At 39.8% G+C, this 21,103-nt stretch overlaps 1 protein-coding gene across 5 annotated transcripts in view; it reads left to right on the forward strand.

The window, feature by feature from the left end:
- The first annotated feature begins 5,316 nt into the window (after positions 1–5,316).
- Positions 5,317–21,103, forward strand: part of slc44a5b (solute carrier family 44 member 5b) — a 36,010-nt gene continuing 20,223 nt past the window's right edge. For all 5 annotated transcript variants that reach the window (XM_034881411.1, XM_034881413.1, XM_034881410.1 and 2 more), the window contains exon 1: positions 5,317–5,580. In XM_034881411.1, the coding sequence (XP_034737302.1) occupies positions 5,493–5,580 (88 nt within the window). In that variant the 5' untranslated portion in view covers positions 5,317–5,492. The remainder of the gene's footprint in view (positions 5,581–21,103) is intronic.

The following is a 21,103-nucleotide window of genomic DNA, read 5'->3' on the forward strand; positions in this document are numbered from 1 at the left end:
TACTGTAAAGTTGTTCATTGACTAAGAGAAATCTGTAAACGGACACTTTTAAAACTTGCTTCTTTGAGACACAATATGTGATGATGATCATCATAAGAGATTACAACTGATAATTATTCACATTGACACAATGTCTTAGATCTCTTCAGTTATGCAATGATAAAAGGACATGCCACTTAGCAATAATTCACTGGCTGATTTTATTTTTGAATGCCAACATGATTTAAATTTTTTGAGTAAGTGACAACCTTTTGTAGGTCGAGCGTCTAGTGTTGCTCAGAATAAACGGATGTCGTTCTGAATAGTAACATTGTTTCATAAAGTGTGCAGATATTTTAAGCTGATGCCTCATTTTGTTGTTTGGTTATTGCATAGCACCCTGCTAAAGGTTATCACAATATTATTATAGTTCTGAAAATGATGTTGTTATACATGACCATTTTTGTGATTCAAGCTAATTTGCAGACATCCCATTTTAGGAAAGGGAAACTATTTTACTAATTTGTCATGGCAACATGCTCATAAGCAGCTAAAGCTCCTCATGAGAGGTAGATTTGCTGGAGGCTGTAATCTAGTCAGGAGGAGCTGGGAAATGGAGAAGGCGTCTTTTTATAGACGCCCTCTGAGCTGCTATCACTGTGTTCATTTTCTAATGTTTCTTTCATGTTCTAGTCATTCCTCAGCAAGTCTGACTTTACTAACTGAAATGTATATGTTGGCTTTGTGGGAATTAATAAGTAATTTATATCTCAAAAACATCACAGAATATCACGGCCAGCACGGATGCTGAAAGAAAAATCAGGGTAACCTACTTAAAAGCTACATTGGGAACAACACGTCTTCTCAATTCTGTTATTGGCCCAGTTTTACAAAAGTGTAAGCAATTATCTTTTTAGACTAATTTGCTTCCTATCTGATACAGGGATACATGTAAAATATGATGGGAGACAGGATGATAAAAGATAAAACAACATAAGCCTATGACAATGCAATGCAATGTCTGGTATTATGCAATATGATACCATACTATATGATACAAGACAAACTGTTATGCAGTATTGGATACCATCACTACCGTGTAATTTTTATGATAAAGTTAACTTTTGTTGACATTAGATGATGCTTTGCCAAACCACGCTTAAAATCTTAAGAAAATATGAATTTCCGCTACACAAAAATGTGAATATGTATTTTTCTAAAGAAAGCTTTTTTGTGAAATACAGGAGAGTTTTCTCTCTACAACTTTTCGAATAAACGTCACTTTTTGCCTGGAGTTCCCACCCCTCATAGACACATCACGATGGGTCTCAAGTAGTGCTTGCATCACAATTCCAAAAAGGTTGGCCAACAGTGCTCAGTAGCACAAACAATCAGGGATACATGTTGTATCACTATAAATAAAAATTCTTTGACTGGAAATAATGAATGTTTGTTACATTGTCTCAAGAAAATAAAACACACATGTACAGTAAAATACACAAGCTGTACATTAGGAGGGTTACATAAACAGAGATACAAACATAGAAACATATGAACATCCAGGCTTCTGAGGACAACAGCTCTGAAATAGAGCCTATAATGGAGTCAGCTCATTTGTTGGTTTCAATTCAGTCCTACACACAAATGGACACATTTGTGAGGTTGCTAAAATTGAGAAAGCACTGAGATCCCTTCAAGCTCTTGTTACTGTGTCTGAGTTCAACTTTAATAGATGAGAAATGAGCAAAAAATATCGAATGACTCCCTACTCTATGTTTAGTAGTTAGGGTACATTTTCATATGAAACTATGAGATTTTTTTTAATGACTTTACTCATTTTCTGTTTTCCATACGGTCATATCATTGGTAGAGTCATTTTAATCAACAAATTATCTGTATCACTGAGGAGCACAGCCTCATAATGCACCTCATCATTATGAATTCAGAGGATTAGGTGGTTTGCAGTCTGTGTGTTTTGATTAGAGGTGTCCCTGAGGTTTTGTGTGCATCTCAAAACACAACTCTGGGGATCACGCACAACACACACACAATGAGCTTTTATAATTAACTCGAAAATCCTATCCAGCGAGGCGCCAGACGGTTGTCTGCTTGGGCCAAATGGAATACATGTGTGAAATAATCGGCTTTGTTTGCACCTGTTTGGTCCGCCAAAAGCAGTTTTTAGTCATTATATATTGTCCTTAGCTTGAAGAGTAGATGCCTCCTGGCGTGAGTAAAGAAACTAAGCTAAGACTACACGTCGAGGGACTATGAGTACGTTCCCAATTTACATAGTTGTTTATGTTAAAGTGCTGTTACAATGGGCACGATACTATATATGTTTTACTGGACTGTGTCTGCACTGTTAGATGCTCACTTACAATGGGAGTTGTGTTCAACTTGTTTTATCTCACAAAATAGAGGTTCATACTAATAGTGACATTTCTCTTATCAGTTTAATGACAACAGAAACAAAATTATCATGTGATTTGTCTTGTTGTAAGGCCAGAGATATGAATACAAAAAAACAATTAGACAATTACGTGACTCTTATACTGTGAATGTAAATGTATTTTAGGTGGCTTTCCTAGTAGATGTTGTGTAAGGGGTTACTAGTTAATAAAAGAAAGACAGAGCTGGACGTGTTTATGTCCTGTTAATAGGGTAATATTAGCCTAATAAACAGGATGTATGAATCTAACTTCCTCTCTAAATACCAATAAAAATCTCCAATGCAACTGTAGAAAATAAAAGTGGAGATGGCGGTGTGGTGAATGTTGTCGTTAATCATCCAGTCCTGACAAAGAGTGTGCACTTTAGCTGTGACACAAGTTGAAAAAGAGATCAGCAGGAGATAGATACCAGCTTTATGTCCTGCATTTTCAGGCCCAAGAGATAAAACACCTTCATTGTCTTCGTAAATTGCCTCCGCCTTTGGACAGATCATTGATTCATCGGCTGGCATCTCTACCAATCACAGATGCAATTTCCTGTTTCCCAATACATGTTTCTTAGAAGTGTTGTGTTTATCCAAATGATTAAAACACAACACAAAGGACCTGCGTTGCACGTTATAGCGTAAGTGAATCACTTTCTTTAATGGTGGGACTTGGTGAAGTGTCAGCAGGGTTGATTGCAACTGCAACAATTGGAAACACTGAATGAAGGAAGAAAAAGGGTGATTGTGTTATGAGTATCTCCTTCTGCCTCTGATCATGAAAACTAAAACTAAAACTCAATATCCAAACAGCAAAAAGACTGCCACAATGAAATAACTTATCTTTTATTTTAGAATGTGGAGAAAAGCTGTAAACCAAACCAGCACAAAATGCGACTGCATCTGTTGTGTATCCTCTCGATTATGTAATTAGCAAGCTGTTGGCATCTGTCATTTTTGCTGAATGACAAGCAGATGGGCTGGCAACTCTGGAAATGACAGTTATTCTTATAGGGGAACACAAATCACCTATGAAATGGGTCATTGTCCTTGTGCAATCCTTGCAGGATTAAAGAGCCTTTGCTGGCTGGCAATGAAACCAACGATTTACTTGACCTTGTAACATGTGATAATATTCTGCTGTAATAGTCTAGCCCTGTTCATTATAAAACAGAAATTAGTGGAAAAAGGAACATAGGAATATAGATCAAAAGTTCCCCAACCTCAACCTTTTTCTCCTTTAACTTACTAATTATTGTAGGTTTACACATTATAAGAGAGAGCACACCAACACCATTCGCTTCCAATGTAGGAATGTCCACAAGAGCAGGACATATGTTTCTAACTGAGCTATAAAAATCTAGGGTCCATCTGGCTGTAGTATCATTCTATTTATAGCATCAAAACCCAAATGAATTAGACATCAATGAAGAGAAGTTCAAAAGATATGTTGCAAATTCCCTGAAAAACATACATTAGGGCTGAGAAAGACGAACTGAGAAAAAATCCTTCACTTTTCTGGTTCTCGGATGTAAATCTGTAAGAACAGTTCTAGGCTTTAAAAGGTTGAAAACTACTATATTGGCCTGTGTCACCAAGACAATTGGTTCTAGATTCATTGTATTGCACTTGTCAATAATGTGATCCTGATTAGCTCCATGTGCAATGGGCAGTGATCCTGTCACATCAACATATGATCTGTCCCAGCGATTTCAATCCCTTCCTAATGAGAACTTACTGATTTCCAGAGAGCACTCAGAGAGATATCACTTTTAAGATGTCATTGTGTAATAGAAATTACTTAACATTTATAATATAATCAGAAATTAAAATGCATTGAATATCAACATTTTAGATACTCTGTCTTTAGTTCAAAAGGGATAATGTTTGGCGATGTGCAATTATTCAGGCAACATCCAGATGGAAACACTTTGGCTGCAGCTCTCAAAGATAAAACATGCTTTCTTTTCTTGTATCTTACTTTATTAAAATCCCACCCTGCAGCTCTTGGATCTCCCAGTTATTGTGCATGATTTTCAGTCTCTGCTGCCACGTTCTGGTCATACTCACAAAAGTGTACTCTCAAAAACGCATGATCAGTGTGTGCTGTGTGTGAATACGAATACGAAAGGCATATATTGGAGTACCACACTTAAGCATGATTTAGTTCTATTTGAAATGGGAAATGCAGCTTTTCCTCCTCCACATTTACTTTGCAGAACAGTATTTTACATGCAAAACACATAAGTCATAGAAGGTGACAAGTTTTAATTAAAATAAACAAAAATTACAAACTGTATGTATGAGTAGCCTGAGTGAGAACATGGATCACCCACAATTATAGAACTTTACTAGTCACACATGAAACAAGAGCTCGGTAGGCTATATAATTTGGTCTTGATGCATCAGTTTGGAGGGGGAGAAATTAGACCTTTATCTTAATTAATAGCTCTTGAAATTTGGTGACCTTATGTGATTCCACCATTGCTCCACCCAACTTTAAACCAATCAGCCAGAATAAGGGAAAACCCTCTCGAGTTGTGATAAACGAACATTAATGCCACTGTTAAAACTAAAATATTTGCAATGTCACAGAAACACCACCTGAGGTCAGTGTTTCTCCACCAGTATCCTCAGTGTAGACAGAAATGGCACTGCCTCCCACTACCTACAATTTTGGCTGTATTAGTAATCAACAACAAAAAAAGCAACCTGGATCCCCACTTTTCTTGCTGACGGGCAGTCTACTAATCCCACTGTTCCGCAGCGTCGTTGATATTAATCCTACACGTGTTCGTGTCAGCAGACAAACTGCACGACAACGATGTGTTTTAGAAAACGCATCGTAACAAAGGGAACGTGAATTTAACAGCACCGTCCTAGGTGTACGTCCCCTTTAAGACAGTTTGGAATAATTAATGACGTCGCGCTGTAAACACGACTGACGCTCAGCTGCGTGGCCAAAGCATCCACCAAGCACACAAGACATCTCCAGGTTTCTGTTGTGTTTAGGTTTAATTCTCGACGGGACCGCTGAAAGAGACTAAAATAAACTGCGGTCCACCTTGAGTCTCATATGCGGTCTCCAAAACCAAGACATTTTGTAGCATTTGTCCTACTAAGTGCCATGGCTAGGAACACGGACACCCCCTCCTCTTACTATGGTGAGTCGGTTCGTCTTTGTTGTAAACGCCAACATATCTTTTCTCTGCACTGTGTAACGTTAACGTTTTGCCAACATGATATAACGGTGGGTTATTTAGCCCGAATGATGTTTAACCCCCTGCTGTAATTTACAGGGACATTAGCTTGCTTTAGCTACATGGTCAGTTGCTAAATTCAGTTTTTTTTAACGGTTTACAGCAAATGCGCAGCAACGGTTAACGTAACGGTAGAATTATGTTTTAAACGGCCATTTACGTTTGAATAAGTAGCGTTAGCCTAGCTACCGTCTTTTTGTGTCAACGAAGTGATGTGATATTTTTTCCCTTTGTGTTTACCTGGCGTAGCTATACGTTAAGTCCTCACAATAGGCATTACAACTTTCCTTCTCCACTTGTCACTTCGTCTTTGTTGTAAACCCAGATGTATATACTTCCCTCTGTGATGGTATGACAAAAGAATATGACGTTAACATCATCTTCATTATCGATTAAAGATTCTTTTCTGGATTGATAGATTCATCGTTTGTCAGAATCACTAGCTATAAACTATCAGAATCCCTTAAATTCAGTTCCTAAGGATGATGCCACCAGATTTCTTTGTTTTGTTCATATTCAGTTTCAGACAAAGAAAGCAGCTTTCCTCAACATTGAAAAACTGGAATTAGGGCATTTATCTTAAAAAAACTTAACAATTATTCGATCAGATATTGAATAGCTGCATGTAACGGTAGAAAAACGTTTTAAACGGTTACAATGACGTTTTAAAAAGTAGGCTAACGAATTTTTTTCATGTTTTAAAAATGATCTCGATTCATTTTCTGTTAATCGATTAGCTAATAGACTAATCGTTTTAGCTAATCTCTGGCCCCTTGTAGTTAGGTAGTTTTCAGGAACCGTTATCTTTATGGCCCACATTTAGTCAGTTGGCAAATTAAAGGTTGCGTGGCTCAAAATTACCCTTAACCATGGTTATTTTCTTTGATGTCATGTTTTGCCTTGTATTTCTTACATGTGTTAAAGTGTAGGAGACTGTTAACAAAAACAAGTCTTATCTCCACTTACCCCACATTAAGGATAATTACAACATTGTAACAACTGTCCATGTAGTTATTAATGAAGATGTTCTTTGTTTATGGTTTTGATAACAAAGGATCTCTAAGTGGCATTTTTGCTGCTCCATATGGATATATTCACTACATGGGCAGATTTTCAGTCCATTAGACTGTCTTAGTAATCATGTTGTTTATCAAAGCAATGTAATCCTATATCCCCACCAGATGCTACACAGTGTCTTTCCTCTTGACACAAAGAGTCACTTACACTTTTGATATTTACCATACCGGTGGCTTTTTTTTTAGGTTGGTTGCCCGTATTAATACTTCCCCAGCTAAAAGATATGCCCTCTATATTTAGTAATCTTCCATTTAATCATTAGAAAATAAATATTTAGTGCTTTGTTAACAATGTAAGTATTAACTTTCTCATGTCATACTTATTAGTGCCAGCAGAGCCTTCCGCATCATTTTCAATTACAAATGTGTCAGATCATCTAACTCTGTCCAAGTTCGTTGTATGTAATAATAATAATAATAATAATAACAAAAATGACTGTAAGGGCGGCTTGATCCTTACAGATACAGAAGCAGTACAGTTTTAGAGTGACACAGGCTTTTGTCAGGACTGCTCGTGGTGGCTATTGATGGGGGTGGGGGCAAGCTACTGTGTCTTTCCAACATGCTGACCCCATGTGTCCCTCAGACCTCATGACCACAGCACTCTGGCAATCACGACTGCAACCTGTCATGTGTAGTTGATTCTCAGTGCTCTCGGCAGACATGCAGTTTACCACCGGTCCCTTCAAACCATATCAAAATAAACCTGACACTAGTATGTACAGTGTTGTAAGTAAACCGCTTAGGGAAGATAGGGGGTGAAACACAAAATAGAGTCTGTGTATCTATATTATTATATACTATATAATATACTATCAGTTAACATACAGTGTGTGCATCTTTACAGACGCTAATATGTACTGACTATACCTGTATTATTAGTAATGCTTTAACTTGAGTGTTACTCTCCAGAGAATTGCATAGATTATATTGAGACAGTTTAATTAAGGAATACAATTTAGTTTAACAGCACCTTACCAAATAGCTAGTGGAGCATGGGATGGAGTTTTGGGGCCTCCCTGTGTTTAGGTCAGCTGCTTTATGTTATTGGCTCCCTCGTGCTTTCGTCAGCTAGCTTGGCAAAAGAGCAATTCAGACCAGGTTTCATAACAGAGAACAACAAGACACATTTCACATCAGCATACTCGGCCTGGTAGTGTTGTCAAATAACCTCGGCCGCTAATGTTTCACTCACTGCATTTATTCAAATGTGGTCTAAATATGGAGTGCATAGTAACGAATATCCCATTTGTTGCTGCTTTTAGTGTACCCACTATTTCTGGTGTTCTTTAATGGTTTATCTCTCTTATTCCAAAATACAAAGTGGAGGATTCCGTCCACTAAATCGTTTATTTACAGTTCAGCTAGTTTGATAGATCTTGTCCAACAGCAGGGCTGTGTGTCAGTTAATTCTGATGTTCTGCAGAATCAAAGAATAAGGATTTCTTTCTGGACTTGCTACCCTCAGATGTCAAACAAGAAGAAATAGAAAAAGCAGGGACACCAGTTTGTTTAAAAACAACAGCCATAAGGCATGATTTGTGGAAGAAGTGCTAGTGCTCTCACTGTTTTTCCTCAACAGGAAACCCTCCTACTCACTTGAAAGTTAGATATTTCTGGGAAATGTAGCAAAATCCCTAACTGAAGCAGAGGTAGATAAGGCAGGATGAGGGACTGCCATGATGCCATTCCACATTAAAGCTATATTGTATAAGAATTACTCCCATCTAGCGTTAAGATTATATATCGCAATCAACTCTCTCTCGCCACACAGTTTAAAGCTTCAAAAAGCGAAAGTGTACAAAAATCCATCTATCAGCCGTGGTTGTTGGGGTGCATGTCAGCGAGTGGCGTGGACGCGTGGTTCACACCACGAGCGGGCACGTGCGCCACCTGACGGAAAGGAGAGAGAAAGAAAAAGAGACTGAAGCGGTCCTGAGAATAACTAACTAATTGGGATTTGGTGTATGCATCCAGAGTAGTTCCAGAGTTCACTCTTTTTTTCCTGACGACGCAAGTCTCTTGCTCTTCTCAATATCTGTTTTCTTTTTCTGGGCGAAGAAGAAGACTCCTGTTCTTGAAAGTTGCAATAATAGCAGCAATAATATGCAGTTGGATTTTACTTTTTATGAACATAAATTGCATGTGCCCTCATAAAAAGCAGCAAAAAACACCTGAGCACTCAAAGTGAGCCCTGTTTGCAGCTGGTGGTCGAACATCCCATCATTCACGTTCTGCAGTTCTCCGCTTGCTGTACATCCAGCATTGCAGTGCACTCTACTGGCTAGTATTAACGCTTCTAACTATGCAGCAAGTGTTTAGTGGGCTTACTGCTAAAATGTTCAGTCAGTAGGAAAAATAGACAAATAGCTCATTATCATTCTTTGACAGGTTTGTAAGTAACAATTTAAATATGATTTCCATTCACCACGTGAAGTGTTGAGCCGGGCACACTGTTAATTAACAAATTTCTCGCATGAACGGCTTTCCTAAACGCTGCATTTTTATACTGAGTCAATGCAGAGTCTTGACAGAAGTATAGGAGCCTAGGTTTAGAATTAAACCTTCACAGCCTCCTGCGAAATTGCAATCAGAGAAGGTTGTGGCTCAAATGGCCCATTTTGCACCCAGAACTAAGTGTTATTGTGGGCTTTTAAGTGTCACTGTCCTCTGCAAATAGTTGTCTCAAAAAGGACCAATGCTCACTCCGTAGTGCTTCTACACATTTGATCAGGCTTTATAGCATAACTGCTCATTAATTTGACCACTGTTGTGTTTTTTTGCTACTAATTTGTGTCTTTTCCCAAGAGATAGTTATGTCAGTGCCTGGAAGTTTAAAGTATATTATTCCCACTAATGATAGGGTGAGTCAGTAAATAATTTCAGATTTCCTTCTGCACAGCACTGGATGTTGTTCAAGTCTGTGAAAATGGGACATTTAGCTGTGAACGGGCTTCTGGGCGACAGCAAGGGGACTTTAAATATCTAATCTGACGTACAAATATAGTCTTGTTTGTTTATGGCTACAAGGTTTACTGACATTGACAGGGATTTCTGAAGCACAAGATAAAGCTACGTTCATAGGCCGTTCACATTCAGCCACGTCTCAGGTGCACCGCAAGACTTGAAATTACTTTTGATAATTCAATGTGCTAAATTAATTGCATGAATAAACAAATTAATTATTATTATTATCTTAAGAACAAAAGAGACATGATGTTGCCACAAGAGACATGTTTTTTGCACAGGTGATGGCCTTGCATTGCACCTTGTAGGTTTGCTTAGACATATTAGGCCTTTGGTGTATTTAACGCTGATCTGAGTGTGTGCTGCTGATTGCTGAAAGGCAGAGGTTCATAAGATTGCCTGTTTGATAATACAGACAGAAAAATTTATGTCAAAATGACCAAATCCAGACATTGGCTCGCCCATATCACTTGTTTTATGAAATCTGATTTGTAAAACCTTTTGACATAATTATTACTATTATTAAATTACCTTAACATTAACATTTCTTGCCATTTTCTAGTAATCAAAGAATCAAGATTCTGTGATGTGCTGTGACACACACATATGCACTCATATAAAGCAACTTGACATCATGACTTTGTATAAACATACACACAGACTTTGTTAAGCCCAGTGGCGTGTTATCTGTTCGCTATTTGAGCTATCCACTTGTATGTCTATGCTCTTTACAGCGGTCGTAAACATACACGCCAATTGGCACGTTATCACGAGAAGAAAGTGAATTTTGAGTTTAGGAAACGTGACATGCGGGTTGGGTTTAGGAAGAAGAACAGGGTTGGCTTTTGTAAAAGAAGAAAGTGAGGGTTGAGTTTTGGAAACGTGACACATGGGGCACGATCCCTGGTCTCCTGGGTGAAAGTCCTGTGTTTTACCCATCTACCACCCCAACCAATCTTACTATGCGGATGTTCACCCCGTCATACTACTCGCTACGGCGTTAATTCACACGCTATTGCCGGCGTCAAATAAAGGTATTTGTAAAGTGCGGCTGCCATAGTACAAGAAACAATATTGCGGTGTAAGTAAGTGACGTAAAAATTAAATTGAATAGCAAAAGTAGGTAACAACACCTAAAAACACTCTAAAAAGTGCGTCTTGATAATACGCCAGTAATGGCTAACAAATTAGCCTGTCACACAAATGCCATTTCATGAGATTAGTCTGTATAAAGCCACAGTTGGCGATCGATTAACTTTGTGGACCTACATTTAATTTGTGTGAAAGTGTTACTTCCATGTGACCTTCAACTGTGAATTAGCTTTTTGTCAGTGCAAAGTGCATAGAGTTTAGAAAATATGCAATTATTGTGATAGTGAACTCATTCACCATAAAATGCAATAGCAAAGATTCATCTGTCCTACCATTAGGAATATGGGCTCTGTTGCATCCTGCCCAACATTAAACTTTGATGTGTAAAGCAAGATGTGGATTTGTCGTAGCATACAGTACATGGCAAGAAATACATGGCCATTAGTCTTTTTGTCCAGTACAGAGTCCTCAAAATCTTCTTTTCCTAAATCTGCTCAAAGATCATGAACAGTACAGTACAGAACAGTTGTTCATAGTGCAGATTATTTTGTACATACTTTTGTGATACTAATGGAGCAATCTGCCTTGTTCTGTCTTGGTTTTCAGAAAGTTGTATAATAAAAAAGGAATTGTGGAAGTTTCAAGGCAAGTCTTGAATACTGAGTATGAGACTTAAGGATATTGTTTGTGCATTTCTATCAGTGTGGAGATGCGTACATATGTAGGTGTGTATAAATGTGTTACTTTACCTCAGTGGGTGTATTGCACAGTCCCTCTAGGATTTCTCTGACTTTTTTTAGAATGTTGCGGCCCAAAATGCCTGATGTTGCGGGAGCTTTTGCAAAAACAAATGCAATAAAAAAATTTTTTTTATGTTTTTTGCAATGAAGTTGCGGGAGACAGAGAAAGGTGAACGTTTTTTTTGTATAGTTCTTTAAAAATAAAAATGAAACTTTTTTGGGGGAGAATAAAACTGCTTTCGGAATTTCCTAGTATTTTTACCAAAAATGCTCAGGATGCAGCACATATTGGTATAATATGAAAATGGCTTGTGGATTTAAGACAAAAAATGAAATTATATTTGAACATGTCTGTCAGAGGCTTGTTGATCTTTACATTGTTAGTTAATTTCCTAACCTGGCCTGGGACACACATTCATACAGTTTGATAAAGCACTTATTAGACTTTAACTTGTCATTGCACTTACAATAACATGCGTAGCTGTCCTCAATTTAGGTCATCCTGTTGGTCTCATCTCCATTTTTTTCCTGCATCCACCGTGTCTTTGTGTGTGTGTGTGTGTGTGTGTGTGTGTGTGTGTGTGTGTGTCAGTTGCGGGGAAACATCCCCACCTGCTGCAGAGAGCCGACAGGATTGAAACAACAGCCGCTTCAGCGACATCAGAGTAAAAAATCATTAGAGCGTACATTAATATGCTGACAGGACGGTCTGACATGTTTTGCATGCTCTTTCGCTGTACGCTTTGTTGGTAAATGTGAGATGTTCGAGTCGTACACGTCTCATTACACAAGGTAATGAATCTGGCAACGTACGTGTGACTTTCTCACTCCTGCTTGGTCATTGGCTCTCATAGTCACAGACTGATACAAAGTCTGGCACGTAGGACTACTGGGAATGGTTGAAGTCGCGGGAAAGTGGTTATTGGTCAAATTTGCGAAAACGTTGCGGTGATTGGTCGAATTGGCGCAATCGCAAAATCCTGGAGGGACTAATTGCATATTTGGATATAAAGCTGTGGGATATCCTCTTATGTTTAAACCTTTGTAAATCCAGGCCAAAGCCAGTTGAGCCTGTCACTCATCTACAGTAGCAGTAGCGAGCCTCATTTCACAGGAACACATGGCTGTCACTGACATGCCCAGAGGCTCCTACAGAAGTTACCAAGGTCACAAAGCCTAAGCCACAATACTGCCACTTGTTCACTTGGAGCAGCAGGCTAGCTGTCAGCATCTGACACACTCGGATGCTAACTCCCCTCTTGGGGGTCAAATCCCAACCCTGATACCACCATACTTGGCATTTGAGGGAATGTCAGCAAGCACTGTGTCTTTGCTCCCCTCCGAAAATATACACAGTAAACACTGTTCGTGCACTGATGGGATTTAGCCCAATGGGCTACCTAAGCCAATGTACTCAGTCCTCGAGCATCTGCTAATAGTTGTAAGGACCCCAAGGGGCTCTGCAAAGTAAACTTAAACCAGAGATGGATGGCTGTTTTTGTCTGTCTCAATAAGGAGACGAGCACTTTAAAGGTTGTACTGTTGTCTGAGGGGGCAGGGGGGGGAATTGAGAGCAAGGCAGGAAAGATATTTTTTGATACAGAAGGTTGATAGAAGAAGAGTGAGAGAAAAAGAGTGAGGGTGCTACATGGAGAGTGTTTGTGTGTATTATCTTTCAACATTTTTAATAGAATGAAGAAGGGGAGCCATCTGGAGCCTTTTAACTGCTTTGATTGTTTCAGAGGGGGCTCCAAATGCACTTTTTTTCTGGGCAGTGTCGGAGACTTCAGTGATCATAATACGGTTCCCAATTCTTAATGTGTTTCTGTCTTTTTTTTATGTGAGTTAGAGTTAGTGAGACGTGAGTGTGTCGCCGGACTCAAGGGAAACCTTGCCAGTCAATGTCTGCCTCCCATGACCCTCTCAGTGTGTATGTGTCTTTTTATTCTAATTCAAACAACAGTGAATCTCTGTCCTACAGACAATCCTGTGACCTCTGCCTAGAATTTTATCCTATCACAAAATTACTGACCCCTTTTATCTTTATGTCAGTGATACACCTAAGCAGCTTTGTTAGTAGAGCTGGGTACCAAAATGTATACATTTACATGTAGAGTATCTGAAATTGTCTCCATTCATTCATCCATCCAATCATATTCATTAGCTTACCCGGTATCGGGTGGCGGGGGCAGCAGCTCTATCAGGGGAACCCAAACTTCCCTTTCCCGAGCTACATTAACCAACTCCAAATGGGGGATCCTGAGGCGTTCCAAGGCCAGGTTGGAGATAATCCCTGGGTCTTCCCCGAGGCCTCCTCCAAGCTGGACGTGCCGAGAACACCTCCTCACACCACCCTCCTTAGTAAACCCATTATGGCCATTTGTACCCTGGATCTTGTTCTTGACCATAGGTGAGAGTAGGAACAAAAATTTGACTGGTAGATTGAAAGCTTTGTCTTCTGGCTCAGCTCTCTTTTTGTCATGACGGTGCAATAAATTGAATGTAATACCGCACCTGCTCCGCCGATTCTCCAACCAATCTCCAGCTCCATTGTCCCCTCACTAGCAAACAAGACCCCAAGGTATTTGAACTCCTTCACCTCACTTGGGGTAAGGACTTATTTCCTTCATGTAGTAGGCACTCCATTGGTTTTCTGCTCAGAACCATGGCCTCAGATTTAAAGGTTCTGATCTTCATTCCAGCCGCTTCACACTCGTCTGCAAACCAATCCAGTGAGTGCTTCCCCCTCCTGAGGTGGTGAACGTTTTTCCAGAAGCACCTTGGTGCTCACCAAAAGTCCTTTTCCATGTCTTCTGCGAACTTCTCCCACACCCGGTGTTGTTCCTCTTTCATGGCAGAGGCTGCAGCCCGTCCAGCCCTTCGGTACCTTGTAACTGTTTCTGGATCCCTCCGGGATACCACAAAACTCCTTCAGTCGGACGGCTTCCCTAACCACCGTTGTCCACCAGGGTGTTCGTGGGTTACCGCCCCTTGAGGCTCCTAAGACCCTAGCTCTCCACCGCAGCTTTAGCAAGGGAAACTTTGAACATTGTCCACTTAGGTTCAACGCCCCCATCTTCCAAAGGGATGCATGAAAAGCTCCGCCGGAGGTGTGAGTTGAATGTCTGTCGGACCTGGGCCTCCTCCAAACATTCCCATTTACCCGCACTACTCGCCCGGGCTTACCAGGTCTGACCAGAGTCTTCCGCCACCCCCTGACCCGACTCACCACCAGATTTTGATCAGTTGACAGCTCCACCCCTCTCTTCACCCGAGTGTCCAAAACATACGGCCTCAGATCAGATGAAACGATAATAAAATTGATCAGTGACTTTCGGCCTAGGGTGCTGTAGTACCAGGTACTCTTACGAGCCTCCCTATGTTTGAACATGTTCGTTATAGACAATCCATGACTAGCACATGAGTCCAACAACAGCCAACCACTCTGGCTTAGATGAGGGAGGCCATTCCTCCCAATCACGCCTCTCCATGTATCTCCATCATTGCTCACGTGTGCCTCGTCCTTCAGTTCCCAATTTTAATACCTAGGGGGTTAATCTCATCAGTGTCAGTGAGCCAATAAGCATGCAGCATGCTTCTAACAAGATCTAACAATGCTGGAAATTGTCTGTCTTACATTACGCGTCGTGAAGGCAGGCAGGGTAAACTCTACCGGTAAGGAAGAGGAACTGGTGTCAAAGTCACAGTTTATAATAAAAATTGAACAAAACTCAGCCCTATTTATTACTGTGCCCAAAACTAGTATTGCAGGAGAAACCTGAACAATGCTAATTTCCAAATAAAAAAGGGAAAACCCAAAGCCCCAAAGCCATGTTACTGATGTTGCTTTCCTCTCTGGATTGGCAGAAGCCAGTGCTTTCATCAAATATGAATGAGCATACTGTATACAGCATTCAGACTCACAGGCTGTGCCTACCCTACTGAGCAACATCATTATGCTGAATTTTTAACATTTCTATTTTTTCTTTTTAGTTAGTTTGTAGCTGGATCTGAGCCCAACATAGATTTGACAGAAGGGCAATCTCACGGCACCCCACTCTCTCCAGGTCTTGGAAATGTTTATGAATCAGCAGAGTGTAAACAACAAAAAAGTCCTTTCCAAAAAGACCCTCTGACCCAGCCTGTGTAGAGCACCTGCAGTGTTCGAGCTGTTTGCCTGACCACGGTATGAAAGAAGCCTGTGTTGGACAGCGCAGCCTGGGCACACTGGTGCCTGTGTCTGCCCATATTGATGGGAAGGAAGGGGGGCTCTGGAATCAGGATAGAGAAAGTGAAGAAAGTTTTACTTGGAGGTTGTGATGTACTGTACTGTATAATTAGCATTACTACCCATTTTATATTTGACAATTTATGTGCTTTTGATTCTTGTCTTGGATTTAAAGATTTCTATATTAACTCTAGGCTGCTGTCATTGCATTCACTGGCTAGCTTTGCTCTCACAGTATCTGCATTGATATTTGCCACATAAAGTACAAATATATATATATGTGTCACTCAATAAATGTGCACATAATCCCTGAGCAGTCTACCCTTATGATAAAGTGAGCTGCAGGAGATAAAGTGTGCAATTTAGTCTCTTCCCAAAATGTGAAATACAAGGCGTTGAACTGCAGTTTGACTTTCCCCTGAAGCTTTATCACTCCATTCTGGGTTGTCACATCTGACTCTCTCCCTGCACAGGCACTCTGAAGTTGATTCTCAGCAGTCAATCTCAGCACATACTCCAGAATCATTCTGAAAGGAAGCACAGACTTTAAATTGAGGCATTGTCACAGTGCCTTTCAATCTTTTTTAAGAACTTGTATTAAACCTCTCTTGGAAGAAGGAATTTCGTCACAAAATGTGTATGTGAGGCACAGACCCAGTTTATGGTTGTTAGGTCCTCTCCACTGTAAGTTGATCCATAGATTGTGTTGCTATGGCAAACTAGCTGTGAATGCAAATGGGGTTTGGGAGCAAAGATAACCATAGCTTTTGGCTGATCCTGATCAGCAATCTCGATTTACCCTGTTCACGAATTTTTTTTTTTTTTTTATGACTTGCATATATACTACCAATATTCATGAACATTTTACTGGCCTTTGCATGTCACACTTCAATATACCTATATAGCCTTGAGTTTATGCGTTTCTAGCCCAGGGTAACCTGTTGTTTCAGACCCATTCTTTCCGAATCCGTGTGCTATCTGGTAGAATTTATGACAAATCCTTGCACACGGATAGCGCAGAGGTGTAGCAGAACGTTATAGTGCACAATATAGTTATGTTTTTAAGCCTATATCAAGGTAACTTGTTGTTTTGGAATACTCCGATAAAGTGATTCAAGGCCTACTACTGAGAAAAAATAAAGTAATGTTGGACCTCAATGTGATTATTAATAGTGTAGTGGATAGTGAAGCGTTTTTGTATGATGTTATTTTTGCTGAGGAGGGTTCAAACCCAGCGCGACAAGGATCATCCTAATTTCTTTTAAAACACATTTTCCCGCGGTAGAATGTTCTAGTAATGTAGTGCTCAGATATTCAGTTCAGTACAGTTTATAATGAGGTGCGACATGCAAAGGCCAGTAAAATGTTTATGAATATGTAGCGAATCTGTCGATACATGTAGCCGTTGATAGGTTTACACGGCATCTGGACAGGCTCAGAAAACCAGTCAAACACATGCTGGACTCTCGTGTTGACTGTTTACATATGTGTGCTCATCATCATATGTACATTGGGATGATGTTGATGCTGGTGTTATTGTTGAATACATATTTCTAAAATTGTTTGTTGTTTTTGTTTAGTTATTATTACACAATACTTTTTCTGACCTTTTTGAATCACCCGACTAATAACTTATATTACAAAAAAAAACTAAACTAAAATAAGCATTTTCAAAAAATAAAAACTGAACTAAACTAGCAAACCCACTTTAAAAACTAATTCAAACTTAACTGAATTTGAAAACAAAAAGTCAAAATAAAATTAAAACTAATGAAAAATGCAAAACTAGAATTGGTTTATTGGGACCATTGGAAATGGTTTATTTATTATCTAACAATTTTTCTATAGAAGAGACTAGCAGTTATATGAGCTAACAGTGACTTTAGCTGCCCCAGTCTAGCACGCCTGCCAGGCTTTTTCCAAATGTTGTTGACAATGGACCCTCTTTCAGCCTGACTACAGCCAGCAGCACACATCCAGTCCACCACCCTCATCTCCTGCACTGGCAGACTGCAGTGCAGTCTAAACAGCTGTCATCTAATGCTGAGTCTGCCGGTATCCAGGCATCGCTGAGGATCTTTTACCACTCTCTTTAACCCTTCATTGAAATCTGTTTTGTGGCACAGAGAAAAAATCCCTGGTGGAAGTAGTCAAGCTCATGTAGTGATTAAGGAACAGCAGCTAAATTTAGCTTTGCTGACTAAGCGCATGCTCGGTCACCTGAATGGTATTAGAGATGGTAACTAGAGATGGTCCACAGCATTTTTTCTTCTCAATACCGATTCTGATACCTGGACTTAATACTGGTGTTGCTATTGGAACATCTCTTGCTAAAGCCTTTTTTTTTTTTTTTTTTTTTCAAACATTTTATTACTATAGTTAATACAAAGTACCATCCTCAAGAATATTTAAGCATGCTGCACCCTATATTTTAACAGGTTTTTCCTATAGGAGAGTTTGCAAATGTTTGTAGTTTTGAGTTCCCATCATACTGTATTGACCGTTTGGTTTTCTGGGTTTTGAGCAACATAAGGACTGCCCTTATTTTTCGCTAATTTGGCGGGGGGGAACATGCTGCCCGCTGGTCCTCTTGCTGGACACTGGCAGGCTCCACAAATCCAAACAGTAGGCTGATCAATAATCTACTGACATGACTGAAAAGAGCTTTACTCCCTGACACTCACTGCACCACAATCTGTCCTCTCACCACTGCCTCTCCTAGATCTCAGTGTGATTCAACTTGCGCTCACCATATGGACTGACCTGTTTGTGTCACAAGCGCTCCCACACTGTGGAGGCCTGCATCATGTTTTGACTATTCCCACAACGTGAGAGAATCAATGAAACAATGTTTTTTAATGCTGTCAGTTAAATCTGTTTATGGCCTCAACACAAACCCATTTTAATGGCGTCAATTTCTTTATCGCGAGATTAACGTTCTTTTTGCCTTAGCAAACTGTACTTTTTTCACATGCTGTTGCAACAGCTAGTAATATTAGAAAAAACTACAACACCACACCAGATCTAGCTAGACCGGAAACAAAACAACAGGCACACTGCACACACTTCTTTGGGCTTGCAAGCCCCAAGAGTAGTAACGTTACGTTTTGAGTGAATGGCAAGCGCGAGACGACAAAATGGATGCAAATAAGATTCTGAATGGAAAGTTTACTTTTAAAAGTTGCCAAATGGTTCCAATGACAATACAAAAGTGATCTGTGTGTTTTGTTGTTGTGAACTGAACTATCATCGCAGTACGTCCAGTCTGAAATACCACTTGATGGCCAAGCACACAGCTAAAGCCAATTCTTTGCGCCCCCGCCCCATCAAAGTTGTTTTTTTCACCCTTTTATTGATGGACAGTGATTATTTGCTCCAAGTCCGAATGTTACGTGTGAAATTGAACCCCCACAGTTCACTTTTTGAGCACATAATGCACAGTTGCTGACTTTGAAACTGTATCATTATCTAGGATTATGTGTATGATATGTCATTTGTGCATACATGTTTGAGCTCTCAACATTGTAGATCACTTGAAATACAGTGTAGCATCCTATTCTATTCAGTGCTTGTGCTCTGCAAATGCTGCAGTGAGCACCTGGTCGGGTGACATTGTGTCCTTGGCTGAGGAATTCACACACTTATACTAGAACGTCTCCCATTTTTAGACCTAAAACACAGCTCAAGTGAGTGGCTTTCAATGACGGCCAAACAGATGGTTCTAAAATAGAGTAAAATAGAAAAAAAGAATAAGGGACATGAAGCCTCTCATATTAAGTATCTTAAAAGAAAGCTTAGCAACGCTATGACAAAGAGTTGAAATGGTCTTTATCACACTGCACATGCCTGTAAGGAATTTCCTCATGATCTAGTAGCTGCACATAGACCCATGTGGTCATGAGGCCAGCTGACTGTAACCTTTTTTTTTTTTTTTTTAAGATAATTATTTGGTTTTTGGCCTTTTAATTGAAAGTACAGCTGTAGACAGGAAAGGGGTGAGCAAGAGGGGGACGAGAGATATTAAACCCAGGTCCGCTGCAGTAAGGATTGAGCCCTGATACATGGGGCGCACGCTCAACCAGGTGAGCTACCGACAGCCTGATCTGACATAATTAACTCTAACATAACAACTCTCCAATATACACTTTGTAAGAATGAACAGAAACAGAAATGTGACAACAATAAACTCACCTAGATTGACGTTTATTTCTGGTCCAGTGCCTTTTGTATTTGCTGCTGACTCTGCAGCTTAAGGACAATGGGGTTGGTGAGCAAAATTATTCTTCAGTCACTTTTCCTGACATTATTCTACTGTTGGCCCAGCAATTTAGCATCTCTATCTTTCAGACTAACCTTGCTGTAGGGAGGCTGGTAAAAAAAAAAACTCCCAGTGGAGAAAGACAGGCACGAACATCTGCTTTTTCACACTATGCAAATGTATGTAACATCCTGGCTTTTTATTACCTTATCTCCATGCAGAAATATTGTCTTCGGATACCTTGTTTGCTACTACCCAAAGGATTTCCTCCATAGCCAGACATCTGTGGTAATTCACTCAGTCACTATGGGATGTGTAGCTGGCGGTTTGTGAAAAGCAGCTGCCAGACCCTTCTCTTCTGAATCAGTTAGTTTTTTGTCTGTTTTTTGCATATCTCTGTTGTATTATAAGGTTTCTCATATTTCAACTGTGTGTTGTTGCAATTGTGTCCAGTCCAGGCAACATAGGATTATGATTCCAAAGCTACAGTTTAATAGATGTGCAAACGTCAAAACGTCTCATAATGAATGATCCCAACTGAAGTCACGTTGTCATTTAGCTGACGCTTTTATCCAAAGCGACTTACAATTGCTTTATATGTCAGAGGCCGCGCACCTCTGCAGCATTTTTTCCACCTTTTTATTCCAGTAAAGTGATTACAACAAATCATCATATTCACTTTATCCATTAAAACGGAAAGTCAACTATGTGATGTGACTTTTATGTGTGTAAAAATGTGATATCGATACCAATTCTGTGACTTTGATACCGGTTCCTAAACAATTTTACCTGTTTTTATTTATTTTTCGGCTCCTTCTACGTTAGCTCCTGCAGGCTTATTGGCTCACTGACGCTGACAAGATTGACTCCTTAGGTCTTGAAAAACGAGGCATTTTTTGATACTCATTACTTTAGAAGCAACTAGGTCGGTGCCTAAAAGTATTGAAATCAGTGCCCAGTCCTAGTAGTCAGTGCTGGTTTTATGTGTGAGAGGAAGAGAGAAAGGATGAGGTACATTTGATTTCCATCCATGCCAAATTTTGTGGGGGGTGAGCTTACTCTCCAG

The sequence above is a fragment of the Etheostoma cragini genome, chromosome 9 (genome assembly GCF_013103735.1).
Source record: "Etheostoma cragini isolate CJK2018 chromosome 9, CSU_Ecrag_1.0, whole genome shotgun sequence".
Classification (NCBI taxonomy): domain Eukaryota; kingdom Metazoa; phylum Chordata; class Actinopteri; order Perciformes; family Percidae; genus Etheostoma; species Etheostoma cragini.